The following is a 14726-nucleotide window of genomic DNA, read 5'->3' on the forward strand; positions in this document are numbered from 1 at the left end:
ACAAGAAAAGCCTCGACAATGAGAAGCCCACGCACTGCAACAGAGTAGCCCCCACTCACCGCAACTAGAGAAAGCCCGTGCACCGCAACGAAGACCCAACACAGCCAAAAATAAATAAATAAAATTAAAAAAAAAAAAAGAATGTATGATTGCTGCTATGCCAATGCCAAGGTCAACTGGTTCATCTTATTTCTTCCAATTCTGCATATGTGGCATACTGGTAACACAAATGGTGTATTATCAAATAATGTTAATTAAGCAATTATCCTCTAAGGCATGCACACACACACCACAAAGGGCTACAGAGTACATAGATTTTGCAAAGCAGTGGCCACATCTCCCTCACATTGCCTGAAATTTCTATCTAGAAATCTTTACCCATACTACTTTAGAGCATTTTTATGGGATCCTGGATCTTTCCAATTTAAGCATTAAATTGAAATTGGACACATTTTTTAAAACCTGTTAAGGTTGTCCTAGGTCTTATGATTTTAATTAAAAACTAAAACAAGAAAGGAATTCAACATACTTTTTGAGCTATTACTATTTTTGATGCCTTGTGCTAAATAAAGTAGCCGATAAAGTTAATTCAGTCAAAGAGAAACACAAGTAAAGGCATTTTACAGTAACACGTTGTCATCCAACAAAAATTATGAAGTTACTCCTTTCTAAGTGAAGAACTATTTTGCTACAACAGACAGTAAGATTTTGCAAAAGATGCACTCAAATTTCTCAATCTGGGTCAACCTCATGGTTGTTAAAATATGTGCATACTTTCTGGATTACGCATTATATGGAATTTTGCCCCATTGTTAGACCGTGTGTTCGAGTTTTAGGTTAAAAAACAGTTACCTTACTTTTGACCCCGGACGTCCCCTCTCCCCCACCGACAAACTTTCTGCCAACAGAGATCCACGCCTTTCGTCCTAAAATGGGCATAACCAAAAGAGACACGCAATCTAGATGGATTTAAATCCTTGTGTGCTTCGGCAAATGGTCTTTAATCCTGTTTTCCCCGTCACTCGAGTGCAAGGCTGCATGAGATAGCCCTATAAGGTCTCTTGCATCTGCAGACTTCTGTGATTAAAATGCATCTCTTCTTAGAAGGAATTCACAAAAAGCCCCTGCCTTTATGGGAAATTAGCTAGCTGGGCGTTAGGCTAACCGCAGGGTAGAAGTAAATCTGGTTTCTCTTTGAAAAGTCTTCCTGGGGCTAGCATCCCACGCCAGCAACAGAGCGCGCCCAGGCACCACGTGTCTGCACCAACAGCGGGATTGGCGGAGCGCATTTTCGCGCGGCGGTCTAGACGCGCACAGTCCCGCCCAGCTGCCGGAGGAGCCGGGAGGCAGAGAGAAGAGGCCGGGGGGAGATCGCAGATGGGAGGGGGCGGGAGGGGGGTGGGGGATCCCGAGGCGCCCGTGGCCGGGAATCTGGGAGGGCCTAGAGAGGCGCCAGGCGGTTAGCCTCGCCACAACTTACCCAGGACAGGCCTCACTCTGCGTCCTGGAAGAAGGAGCTGGCCCGCCGCTTCCCTCCCGGCTGCTCCTCGGCCTCCACGGGCCCGCCCGCGCTAGCAGCGCCCCTGGAGCCTGCGTCCGCAGCTTCGCCCCTGTCCGCCTGCAGCGCCCGGCGCCCGCCCAGAAGCGCGCAGCTGGGGTGAGTCGAGGTCAGGGATGCGCCAGGCGCCCAGGGGAGGCCGGAGCCTCTGGGTGCCCGCGAAGCCGGGCCCTCCTTCCTCTTTTCCCGCTGCGAGCCGAGGCTGCAGACCCCGCTGGCCTGGCTGCCGCAACCTCCCACTCCCCCGTTTGCTTGCCTTCTAAGGGGAGGCGCCGGGACCCCACTGGAGCCTGCGTTCCCCAGCCTTTGTCTTTGTGGGTTCGGCGGTCGTCCCCATGGTGCGCCCGGGGCGGGAGGCGCTGCGCCCGGCTGGAGGCCCTTCAGAGGGAACGGGAAAGGGTGACCCCTTCTTTCCTGTTCCGGCCATCTTGCGACTCAGATTCAGCGGAGGGGCGAGGGTGGCCAGCGGAGCGGCGCTCGCGGCCGGGCGGAGTGGTGGCGGCGAACGGAGATGGGCGCCTCGAGCCCCGCGCGCCTCCTCCCCAGAATGCAGTGGGAGCGCGCGGATAGACCCAGTTTCAAGGGCTTGGACCCAGAGCCCGGGGCACAGGAAATGTGAGGGACAGGGGCCGGGAGCTGACGTTTCCTAAGCGCCTAATTCATTCGGATCGTTCTTTTTTTTTTTTAATTTATTTAATTAATTTATTTTTGTCTGGGTCTTTGTTGCTGCCCCTGAGCTTTCTCTAGTTGCGGCCCACAGGGGCTAGCCTTCCTTGTGGTGCGCGGGCTTCTCATTGCGGTGGCTTCTCTTGTTGCAGAGCACGGGCTCTAGGCACTCAGGCTTCAGTAGTTGCAGCATGCAGGCCCAGTAATTGTGGCTCACGGGCTCTAGAGCACAGGCTCAGTAGTTGTGGCGCACGGGCACGTGGGATCTTCCCGGACCAGGGCTCGTGTCCCCTGCATTGGCAGGTGGATTCTTAACCACTGAGCCACGGGGGAAGCCCCTCATTCGGATCATTCTTTATCCACTTGTCCTTTTGGCAAATTCTTAACGCGCCTCTCCGTGCGTGATCTATGCCAGGTGCTGGGGATATAACGGTGAGCAAGAGAGACCACGGCCCTTGTTCCCGCTGATCCTGCAGCCCAGTGGATGGAGTCCAGGGTACATAGACCTGCCAGGTCGGTATCCTGACGTCTATTTAACAGACTGGGAAACTGAAGCCTAGGGCTGCCATAACTTGTAGGTCAGGCAGCAAGTAAATGGAAGAGTCAGACTTTGAAGCTAGATCTTTAAGACTGTCATGCTGGCTGTAGTTAATCGATAATAGCTCTTTTTCTTTCAAAATCCCGTTCAAAATTATTTGGATGCACAGCTTCTATGAAGTCTAACGAAGTGTGTGCTTAGTTTCTGGATGCTTTCCTGTGGGCTTATTTCTAGTTCTCAGTGTCTAGAAAGGGCTAGAAATGTTTGACATTACAAGTTTGCTTCCAGTTACTCTGAACTGTATTTTCGTTTCTTCTGTTCTTTGGCTGTTAGGAGAGACAAAAATTTTCCTGATGGTTGGTCCAAGCAGGGACTCCCCGGTGGACTGAGGAATGGCTGGCTTTTCCTCAGTTCATACATCTCTATGGTAACCACAGGCAGCTCCCAGAAGACCTCGAGAATGAGAGGCCTGAGGTCTACGAGTTGCTGCTAGAAATAGTTCAGCCTCTCCAGAAAACAGAATGCAGCTGCCACACAAGTTTGTAAGGTAAATACCAGGGCCCTGTAAAGTTCCCCCTCCATATAATTGTCTTTATCTTCACATTTTGAAAAAAGGTATCCTTTTGGAAAGACAAGTAAGGTATTACATATTTGGGGAAGTTCTTTGGTTTGAAATTCTATCCGAATGTTATATCTAGGTGGCCAACCCAGAGAGGAAGAAAGACTCCATTTTAAAAAGTATCTTGGATGTAAGAAATTTAGGAGGCCTTCCATCAAATATAATTAACTACACTACAAATTTAATTTTTAAAACAACTTTATTGAAGTATAATGTACAAAATGCACCGTTAATTTTCAGTGTACCATTCAGTGAGTTTGGAAAAATGTATATGCCCGGGTAATCAACAAGACAATCAAAATAGAGAACATTTTTTTTATTATACCCCAAAGTGTCTTCGTGCCCTTTTGCAACTAGGCCCCTCTCCATCCCATTTAATTTTACATAGATTTGTTGCTTCACGTTTTCTGAGTTGTGCGTGAAAGAGGAGGATGAATGGTTCTTTCTAATCTCAAAAACCTAAGGCGAGGATCACAGGCTGGCAGCTAGGATGTGGCTCCCCGCGCCTTAGAGACTTGCAAGGTGGTGCCCCGCGAGCCGGCGCTCAGGAAGTGTGCCCTCTCGAGGTGGACCGGTGTGTTCTCGGCTGGCTCACGACGAGTTCTTCTTTGGCCCCGCAGGGCCCTGGGCGCACGCTGACCGCGCGCCGGCCGGCTCGCACTTTGCTCCAGGTCCACGCCCGTGGCGCTGCCATAACAACGGCCTAGACGCCCAGGCCTTAGGCCGCCGCCGCCGCCGGGACCCGGCCTTCTCCCCGCTCCGAGGGGTGGGGCGGCGGCGGCCCGGGAGGCGGCCCGGGCCGGGTAGACGGGACTGCCCCCTCCTCCGAAGCCGGCAGAGGCGGCGGATTTGCTTCCAAGCATGGTAAGAGGCGGCAAGCCGGGGATGCCCGCCTGCCGATGCCGGGCTGGGGCGGCGGGGACTCCACGGAACTCCCAGCCCCTTCCGCCTCCCCCATTCTCTCTCCTTCCCTCAGCCCTTTCAGAAACACGTCTACTACCCGCTCGCCAACAGCCTGGAGAGACCCGCCTCCGAAGCCGCCGCGGCGGGCGGGGCCGCCATGGCCTGCGGCCCCCCCAGCGCGGCTTCGGGCCCCCTGCCCTTCTTCCAGTTCCGCCCGCGGCTGGAGAACGTGGACTGGCGGCGGCTGAGCGCCATCGACGTGGACAAGGTGGCAGGCGCCGTGGACGTGCTCACGCTGCAGGAGAACATCATGAACATCACCTTCTGCAAGCTGGAGGACGAGAAGTGCCCGCACTGCCAGTCGGGGGTGGACCCGGTGCTGCTGAAGCTGATCCGCCTGGCGCAGCTCACCATCGAGTACCTGCTGCACTCGCAGGAGTTCCTCACCTCGCAGCTGCACAACCTGGAGGAGCGGCTGCGCCTGAGCCTGGCCGAGTGCGAGCAGAGCAAGAAGCTCCTCGCCAAGCAGGCCGGCGAGATCAAGCTACTCAGGGAAGAGTGTAAACGCAGGAAAAAGTTGATCTCCACCCAGCAGTTGATGATTGAGGCCAAAGCCAGCTACTTCCAGGTGGGAAGCTGCCTTGTGATTACCCAGTAAAACCCTCAGTTCCTACTGGCTGGGCTACTGAGAGCCCTTTCCTACAGCACTGCCTTTTTTTTTTTTTTTTTTTTTTGATTTGTACTCTATATTAGAAGAAACAGCATATATTTAAGCGAAAGAGTAATTTTAACCAACAGATAACGTGGTTCGTTACCTTGTGTAGACTAGCATAGGGTTATTAATTAAGTAACGTTGACTGCGGTGCTTTCTTGAATTATCTAAAAGCTGGTTGTTTAAGAAACTGTTTCTTCCTCCTAATCGGTGTAATGAAAAATAAACCAGGTACATATTGCTGTTGAGCTGCGGCCCCAAATGATATGGAATGCTTAAATTTGTGGATTTTTTTTCCTCATTTTTAAATTTTGAAATATTTTTAAATTTACAGAAAGATTACAAATCAGTGCAAAAACTTCCTTACACCAATTATTAACATTTGCCACATTGGCCTTATTTTCTCTGTCTCTCTTTCATCCTATTACCTTTGAACCATTTGGCAGTGAGTCGCAGACTCTTAAGTATTTCAATGTGTATATTTCCTAAGCAGGAGAATACTTGCTGATATAACAGTACTACTTAAAAATTTTTTTAATTTTGCCTTTTTGTTCTTAATCTCCCAACTGTTAAGGGGTTAGACATTGAACCCAAGATAAATATTGTCATTTTTGTGTGTAACAGAAACCAGCATATTTATCTTTTTTATTGGTTAGGTGGAAGAAGCAAAGAATGTTTGATGAAGATATCAAAGTAAGCAATAGACTGACAAGACTGATTTCACACCCCTACATTCCAGTCATTTTGGCTAAATAGGACTTAAAAGGCCTCAGTGGATTTAGGTAATGGTGGAGGCAAATCAGGAGTGAATGTGGAGAACTGGGTGTAGGGCTCAGAAAACAGTGAGGTTAATAGTGCTTAAGACTGACCCAACAGGAGCCTTGAGAGAAGTGTACTTAAACTAGGTGAACAGTTGGGAAAGAATGCTGTTAGAAAGTCTTAATGTTTAGCCTTGGGTATACAACCTTTTGGTATAGTCATCCAATGATACCTGATGTTGCTAATTGCCTATGTGTTTCATAAATGCTATTTAAAAACTAAATATTTATAAATAGTGCTGAGATGGCTCTTTAAATGTAATTATCATAAAATGGATAGAATAGGTTCTGTTTAAAACATTAAAGAAAGTTTACCTGGCTTTGGTATTATTCAATGAAACATTAAAACCTGTAACATAAAAATTATATGTTCATAAACTTTTGTTCTTTTGGTTATCATAAAAATAGCTGTTCGTAAGTGAAGATTTTCAAATGTGAATGATAATATGATAAAAAAGTAATGGCTCACTTTTATCAAATGAGTGACACCTGCCAACTCTTGGCCACTCAGACTCTGAATGGCGGTGGTAGCTGTATGGTGTGCCCAGGTGTGGCCAAGAAGAGATAGGAATGACCACACCACCTTTTCCTACTTAGTGTAGTACACGTATACTCTGCCCTCTATTAAGTGACTTGCCATTGTCTCTTTATGGAGTTCTTGAGCAGTGAGAGCCTTTAGGGTGACAACTCTGGAGTCAGACTACCTGGGTTTGAATTCCACCGATTCCTTTGTGCAAGTCTTTTAACTTCTAAACCTCAGTTTCCTCATCTGGAAAATGAGAACATTAGTAGTAGGGTTGCTCTGAGAATCCTGTGAGATAATGCATGTATAGCACGAGGGAAGCTCAGTAAATAGCATCCAACAAGTGGATGTTGATTTCTGCAGTGGCTTCCCTGTAGTGAGCTGTGGCTACCTGTGACCTATCTCTTTATGAATCCTCAGACCAGAAGGCCAGAGGTCACAGTGCTGAGATGCTGTGAGAATCAGTGTTTCAGGGAGGGGTAGTCAAAGACTGCTGCTAAAAATAGTTGGCATGTAAGCTAGCAGGGATTCCACGGTGTTATAATCTTTGTTACAGATTCGTAAGCTAGGGATATTTGGCCTATAGTAAAATTTATGGGAAGTCAATTGATTTTGTTTAAATAGTTATTTGACTTTAGTCTGCAGTGTGAATTTTTATTTAAGTAGAAACCTCCAACAGCCGGGGAAGTTTGATGGCCATGTGTAAAGGCCAGTGTGTACCAGTGATCTGGCTATCAAATTATTTTTAAAACTTTAAAAATTAAAAAATTCCAGTGGATTATAATAGGACTTAGACTCTAAGAAGACCTTTCATTTTCACAGCTGGAAGACTCAGATTCCTCCCCACACTTCAGCAACACAGATAGATTTTGGAATCTGTCAGTGAATTTCTGTCCCTTGTTTCAATTATTGAGCCCCTTTGAGTTGGAGATGAGTGTTGGGGAGTAGAAAAAGCATGCATTTTGCTGTCAGAGGGACATGGGTCAAACTGTGTAACCAATAAGGCTGCAACTTAACTTTCCTGAGCTTTGATTTCTTCATGGATAAAGTGGTTGCCATGGAAATTTTAAGAGATAGTGATGTAACAGGGCCTAGCTCTTTTTTTTTTTTTTTTTTTGCGGTACGGGGGCCTCTCACTGTTGTGGCCTCTCCCGTTGCGGAGCACAGGCTCCGGATGCGCAGGCTCAGCGGCCATGGCTCACAGGCCCAGCCACTCCGCGGCATGTGGGATCTTCCCGGACCGGGGCACGAACCCGTGTCCCCTGCATCGGCAGGCGGACTCTCAACCACTGCGCCACCAGGGAAGCCCGGGCCTAGCTCTTAGTGGGCATAGTGAAAATCTTTATCTCCTGTTCTCCGTCATTGTCTTTGAGAGGTCTTAAAAAACATCTGGAGGAATCAAAAACCTCCATCCTACTCATTTAGGTAAAGGAATCCTGAGTTCTTGTGTTAATTTCATTACACTAAGTATTTTTAAATTTTTAATGATTTTGGATAGAAGTGGTATTAAGACATTTACATGTTTTACATAGCATACAACCTACATGTAGTCAACATTCTGAAACCAAGTACACTGGACATAATTTGACATATTATATCCCTGGGGTTGTCATGGAAAGAGTATCAGATTCCTTTCTATGAATAGTTCATAGTACCTAATTTTTCTTAATTCATTATGTCACTTTCTGTCCTAAAGATGCTTTAAGGGAACTCCTTTGAAATAGCAGTTTATATCATTCATCTGTATATCAAACATATTTATCATATATTTAAAAGTATTTTTTTAAGAAAATGCAAAGGGTTATAGGATAAAGTTTTTACAGCATTTTTTAAAGTTTTATCATTATCTTATTAATGGAGAAATTTGATTCTACATGATGTAGAATTCCTTCCCACCTTCTTACCCTGAAAGGGAACTTTATTATTTCTAAGGCAGAATCTTTGTGCAATAAGTAGGATTCCTGAACCTCCTGCTGTTTTTCATTGTAAAGAATGATCTGACTTTTATTAAGTTTCTAATTACTGTAAGATCTATTATAAAGTATGTTTTAATCCCAGTGATGGTAGATCAGATAGTTTTGGCTTTGGGGCCTGATAGCCAGTTGTTTCAGGTTTCACTAATCCATTCACTTTTAAAAAACTGACTAGTATTCCATGGTGTACATGAATCAGAGTCTGTTGACCTTTTACTTTTGTAGGATATCTTGCCTGGAACCCGTATCTGGCTCTTATGAATAATGCTGCTATAAACATTCACTTGCAGGTTTTTGTGTGAACTTAAGTTTTTTCTTTTAGAGCAATTTTAGTTTCATTGAGGGGAAGGTACAAAAAGTTTCCATATATCTCCTGCCCCTACACATGCATAGCTTGCCCCGTTATCAACAGACCTAAGTATTTCATTTTGGGGGGTGCTAATGTAAATGTTATTACATTTTTAATTTCAGATTCCACTTGTTCATTACTGGTATATAGGAAAGCAGTTGACTTTTGTATATTAACCTCGTATCCTGCAACTTTGCTATACCTGGTTATTAGTTCCAGGAGATTTTTGGCAATCCTTTTGGATTTTTTACACAGACGATCATGTCATCTGCAAACGAAGACAGTTCTGTGTCTTCCTTTCCAGTCTGTATATCTTTTAATTTTTTTCTTGCCTTATTACATTAGCAAGGACTTAAAGTGCAGTGTTGAAAAGCACACTCAGGGGCAGTGGTTTGCCCTGTATCCTCCCCTCTCTTACAGATCCAAGAAGTTGTGGATTTTTCAGTCTGTTCAGCTTTTTCCTTGTTGTTAGGATGGAGTGGCGATTTTCAAGCTCCTTACATGCAGATCCAGAAACCAGAAGTCTATTAACTTTGTTTTGGTATTTTTGTCATAGAAGTTTCTCATGTTGATGTAGTCAAAATGTCAGTCTTTTCTTTTTGGAGTATGAGCCCCTTCTTACCCTGAGCTCATGAGTTTTCCGTATTATTGCAATAGTTAAAATACGTATTTTCTATTTTGAGAAATTAAAAGTTACACTTCCATGTTTCCTCTTCCTTTCCTTTCTCCACTGCTGTGTGTAGCCCAAGAGCCACACTTACACCCTAGCCAGTGTGGGCAGTCCCTAAACTGTTGTGAGGAAACCAGAACAGTCCTCACGAGCAGAGAAGTCGTAAAAGATGCTGTAAAGATCCTCTGAAATGTAATGCTTAGAAATATGCCATAATGTTAGTTTTCTGGGAAATTAGAACCTAAAGTTTTCTGATGCAATTATACTGATTAAGAGTAAGGCAGGGGCTCCCCTGGTGGCGCAGTGGTTGAGAGTCCGCCTGCCGATGCAGAGGACATGGGTTCGTGCCCCGGTCCAGGAAGACCCCACATGCCGCGGAGCTGCTGGGCCCATGAGCCATGGCCGCTGGGCCTGCACGTCCGGAGCCTGTGCTCAGTGACGGGAGAGGCCGCGGCAGTGAGAGGCCTGCGTACCGCAAAAAAAAAAAAAGAGTAAGGCAAAGAGCTTCCCTGGTGGCGCAGTGGTTGAGAGTCCGCCTGCCGATGCAGGGGACATGGGTTCGTGCCCTGGTCCGGGAAGATCCCACATGCCGCAGAGCGGCTGGGCCCGTAAGCCTGTGCGTCCAGAGCCTGTGCTCCGCAGCGGGAGAGGCCACAACAGTGAGAGGCCCGCGTAACGCAAAAACAAAACAAAACAAAACAAAAAAGAGTAAGGCAAAAGCTGAATAGGAGAACATGTAAATAGCACAATAGAGATGAAACAGCAAAATCCAGACTGAGAGTAACTCTGCAGGACAAATGTTCAATTTCTTCAGCAAAAGAATTATAAGGAAAAGGAGCTTGGAGGCTCAGCCTATAGACAAAAACAGAATTAAGAGACAAAACAACCAGTTGCAGGATATGACCTTATTTGTATCCTGATTCACAACAAACTGCAAAAATGTTTTCTAAGACAATGTGTGAAATATTGGGGAAAAAATAAACAAATGGTTGGATATTTGTTGATAATTAAGAAATGAATTTTTACATTTTAAAAGGTGGGATAATAATAATATGATTGTGTTAAAAGAAAGTCCTTTTGGAGATAGATTCTGAAATATTGACAAATGAAATATACAGTATCCAGGACTTACTTCAGAGTAATCCGGGGGGAGGATATAGATGAAACAAGTTGAATTTTTTGCTTAAAAATTGTGTTAAAGTAGAGAATAGAGATATTGGTAGGATTGATTTTCTTTTTCCCAGTAACTTCATTTTAGGAGGCCAAATATTTCTAAGCATGTGCTCAATGATTTTTTAATGCTGGTCTCTGGGGATAAAGCTATGAATAAGAGAGAAAAGAGTTCATGCTCTCAGGAAGCTGACATGCTAGAACCTAGAGGGATTAGGCAGGAGACAATAAGCAAGTGAAGTAAATAAACCTGAAAATATTAACTGGTGAGATGTACAATGATGAAAACAAGACAGTGTGATGGGACAGTGCCTGTCAGGAGGCTCATGCAGGAAGATTTGCTGAGGACGTGCAGCTCAGCCCGAGCGTGGAAGATGCTCCGTAAATGACATCTTGAATGTCGAGAAGGAGCCAGTCATGGGAAGGTCTGGGGAAGACTCGGGCAGGGGACCAGCCAATGCAAAGGGTCTGAAGCTGGCTTGCTTGAGGGACAGGAAGAGGCTGGCATGACTGGAGTGTCATGAACAAGTTGATGCTGGCGGGCTGTGAACCACCAGTCTTAACAGGGGCAGCATCAGGGGTTCCCAAAACCATCAAGATGGGCTACTTTAAATGTCAAGAGATGGCTTTCACTGTCCTGTTTTCAGTTTGGGAAGAACACCCTGGTCTTGTATGTCTTTTTAGTTATGCTTTCAGTATCACTTGCCAGGGTGGTAACATTTGGGGGAAATCCCCCAAGAGATAATGCTTCAGGGACCCAAATTTTAATTCAAATTAGGTGGAAGGGCACTTGTTACAGACACTTGGATTTGTTGCTCTCTCCTTTTCAGTGCCGTTTTTGTGACAAGGCCTTTATGAACCAAGCTTTTCTACAAAGTCATATTCAGCGCCGCCACCCTGAAGATTCTCATCTTGGTAAGTCGTGAGCGCTACTTCAAAGATCTCTTTTCTTTCTGGTGCCTTTTTATTTTTTCAGTGAGACATGGTCCAAAGCATCTCTCAATCCTTTTAAAAGAAAGCGTCATAGTCCTTGTTCACTCATTTAGTTAGTATTGAGCCCCTACTGTGTGCCATGCACTGCCTTAGGGGTCGGGGATACCGTCATAAGCAAGACAGACCCTGTCTGGCTCTCTTACACCCTAATGGGAGGGATGGAGGATTCACGTTTAAACAAATGAATGAGTGATTCTTTTCAAATGGTGGCAAGTGCAATGAAGAACATAAAGTAGGAGAATGGGATGGAGAGTGACTCCTAGTGACTCCTCATTAAGGAGGCTCTATTTGATCAGAAACCAGAATGGTGCTGGGGTCCCAGCCTGCAGGAAATTTGGGAAATGTATATCGCGGGCAAGGGGAACTCGCACTGTGAGGGTGTGTGAGGAAAAGGCAGGGCATGGCATGTTTGGGGAACAGATAGAAGGTTGGTGGAGCAGGGTGGACAAGGCAGTGGTGGGTTAGGAAGGGACTAGGTCACATAGGGCCTTGAATGCCCTGGGTGGGCATGTGGGTGATTTAATAAGCGTAATGGGAAGCCACTGGAGGATTTTAAGTTGCGGGGACATGATCTGATCTGTACCTTAAAATGACCCCTCTAGCTGCAGTTGGGGAACAGACTGTAGGGGCAGAGGTGGAAGCAGCTGGGAAGGTGAGGAGGCTGCATGATAGCCCAGGTGAGAGAATGTGGCAACTGGACCAGGGCGGTACCAGGGAAGGTGGGAGAAGTGGAGATGGAGAAGGTTTATTCTGGACGCAGAGGCCACAGAGATGTGACTCAACATGAGAGCAAGAGATGAAGCAAAGATGATCCTGGGCTTTTGTCCTGTACATTTGGGTGAATGGCTGTCACATTTCCTGAGGGACAGACCAGGAGTGGAGAAGATTGAGGGAGGAAGGAGAATGGAGAATTTGTGTCGGCCGCGGGTACAATTAAGTCACACGTACAGTTGCTATGCAAGTGGAGATGCTGAAGGTCTGGAGGTCAAAGTGAAGGCCCAGGCTGGAGATAAAACCTGGGAGTCGTTAGCAGAACTGGGCTGGATGAGATCACTTAGAGAAGAGAAGATGGCTAGGGTCAGCCCCACACTAGGAGCTCAGGAGGAGCAGCTGAGGGAGTGAGCAATCACAGTGATGGAGGCAGGAGGGAGGCTGGGAAGTGTGTTGTCATGGAAACCAAGGGGCATGAGTGTTTCAAGAAGGAGACAGTTACACCAAATGATCTTGAGGCACAGAGGAAGAGGAAGACCTAGAATTGACCATTATTGTCACAGTGACTGTTGGTGACCTTGACATGTGACATAATTCAGTGAATTATTGGGGATGAAAGCTGGATTGGAGTGAGCTGGGAATTAGGCAAGGAAGTGGTCATGTCCATTACAGACATTTATTTCAGTAACATTTGCTGGGAAGGAAAGCTGGGACAGGAGGCAGTGCCTGGAGGGAAATATGAGACCAAGGGAAAATTTTTGTCTTGTTTGAGGTGGGAGATACTAAGATGTGTTTGGGTGCCAGTGTGAATTAACCAGTGTATAGAGGGAGAAATTGAAGAAGCAGGAGATAGGAGGCTTACCATGGAACCAGGTTTCCTACTAATTTAAATGTTCTCAGGAGCAAAGAATGCAAGGTCTGTTTCTCCATGAGCAGATCAAAGCATACTGCTGATTGCCACAGTAATCCACAGAAGTTCTTATTACAATCTTAAATGTTCTCGGTATCTAGATGTGTGTACTTCTAGCTTGTTACTCAGTGCCTGCTTTCCCCTCCCTTTTGGGTCAGTTTGTTTCCATTCCTGCCTATTTCAGATAAATAGATTTATTCAGGAAACAGCTAAACTTGGCATAAACAATATGAACAGCATAAAATTCCACTTATAAGCCGTGGACCGCTGATACAATTTAGCAATGTATTGGAGAAATTGGGAAGATTAAGTATTTTAATTAACCTACCATTCTTCAGTGTGAAACTGACCTTCTTTCTCTTCTGTTTCAGTATCTTATTCTATCTCATACTCGTTTCAGAGAGTATTTCAGACTCTGAAATGAGTATTATTTCTTCAGGTCATCTTTGAGATTCTGACTTTCTACCTTGGTTTCCATACCTTTCATGTCTACACTCACAGACACATGTATATCCATTCAGTCATGTGTACATCTGCATGTAAGTACATGTACATAAGTATTCTTCCCTTCACTTGTTGCTCCCTTTAACGACTTTTCCGTAGTTCGTTTTTGCCCCATGGATGGGTTATGGCCCAAGTTTGCATTTTGAATGCCAGCCTCTGCTTATCTTAGCACAGATGAGGTTCTCAGGAGAGTTCGGTGGGAGCCAGAAGGATGGTGACCATAGAGATTTCAATACTGTGGTACCTGCCGTGGAAGCTGTTGCTTCCCTTCTCTGACTGAGACAGGCATCTTGCAGAAGAGCCCAGGATTATTCCTTGTACCATTTTTGCTCCCTGAATGGGCTCTCACCCTATCTATGTAGGATAATCCAACCTCAATCTAGTGGCTGAAAGAATCTGCTAAAAATAATTCAGCACTCAATAATATGAAGGACTGAAAATAAATATTGAATAGTAGAGAGTAAAAGTTGGCTCATGCGGCATGAAAAAAGTAATATCCCAAGAAAAAGCAGTTTCCTTTGTCTTTGTCTTATCCATAGGATGTACCCCAAAAGTTTTCAGATAGGTTTTCTAAGAGATGGTATTTTAACGAGGTATTTCTGTTGCAGCAGAGTATAAGACAAGGGCACAGACTGACAAGCTCCAGAATGAGATCGACATGTTGAAGGAGCAGCTGCAGCTCACCAGGTCTCAGCTAGAGGCTGCACAGCATGTCCATGTAGTCAGATTCTCTAAGGTATGCTAAATTCAGAAACAGTTATATGTTGGGAAGGATTGGGGTTAATTCCTTGTAAATGTTTGGTAGAATTCACTAGTAAAAACCGTCTGGTCCTGAGCTTTTCTTTTTTGGGAGTTTTTTGGTTACTGATTCAATCTCCTTACTCATTATTCATCTGTTCAGATTTTCTCTTTCTTCATGATTCAATCTTGGTAGGTTGTATGTCTCTAGGAATTTATTTCTTCTAGATTGTCCAATTGGTTGGCATGCAATTGTTCATAGTAGGCTATCATGATCCTTTGTAATTCTGTAGTATCAGTTGTAATGTCTCCTCTTTCATGTATAATTTCATTTATTTGAGTCCTCTTTCTTTTCTTTGTTAGTCTAGCTA

The 14726-nt window shown here is 45.3% G+C and overlaps 1 protein-coding gene across 1 annotated transcript in view; it reads left to right on the forward strand.

The window, feature by feature from the left end:
• Positions 1-14726, forward strand: part of DZIP1 (DAZ interacting zinc finger protein 1) — an 82871-nt gene that overhangs the window by 25384 nt on the left and 42761 nt on the right. Inside the window, exons 2-8 of the mRNA XM_089899812.1 lie at positions 1203-2110; positions 3174-3300; positions 4002-4147; positions 4213-4245; positions 4358-4912; positions 11330-11414; positions 14229-14353. Coding sequence (XP_089755938.1) covers positions 1203-2110; positions 3174-3300; positions 4002-4147; positions 4213-4245; positions 4358-4912; positions 11330-11414; positions 14229-14353 — 1979 coding nt within the window. The remainder of the gene's footprint in view (positions 1-1202; positions 2111-3173; positions 3301-4001; positions 4148-4212; positions 4246-4357; positions 4913-11329; positions 11415-14228; positions 14354-14726) is intronic.

The sequence above is a fragment of the Delphinapterus leucas genome, chromosome 18, assembly GCF_059928025.1.
Source record: "Delphinapterus leucas isolate spDelLeu-1000000601 "Yukka" chromosome 18, BTC_Dleu_Yukka2, whole genome shotgun sequence".
Lineage (NCBI taxonomy): Eukaryota > Metazoa > Chordata > Mammalia > Artiodactyla > Monodontidae > Delphinapterus > Delphinapterus leucas.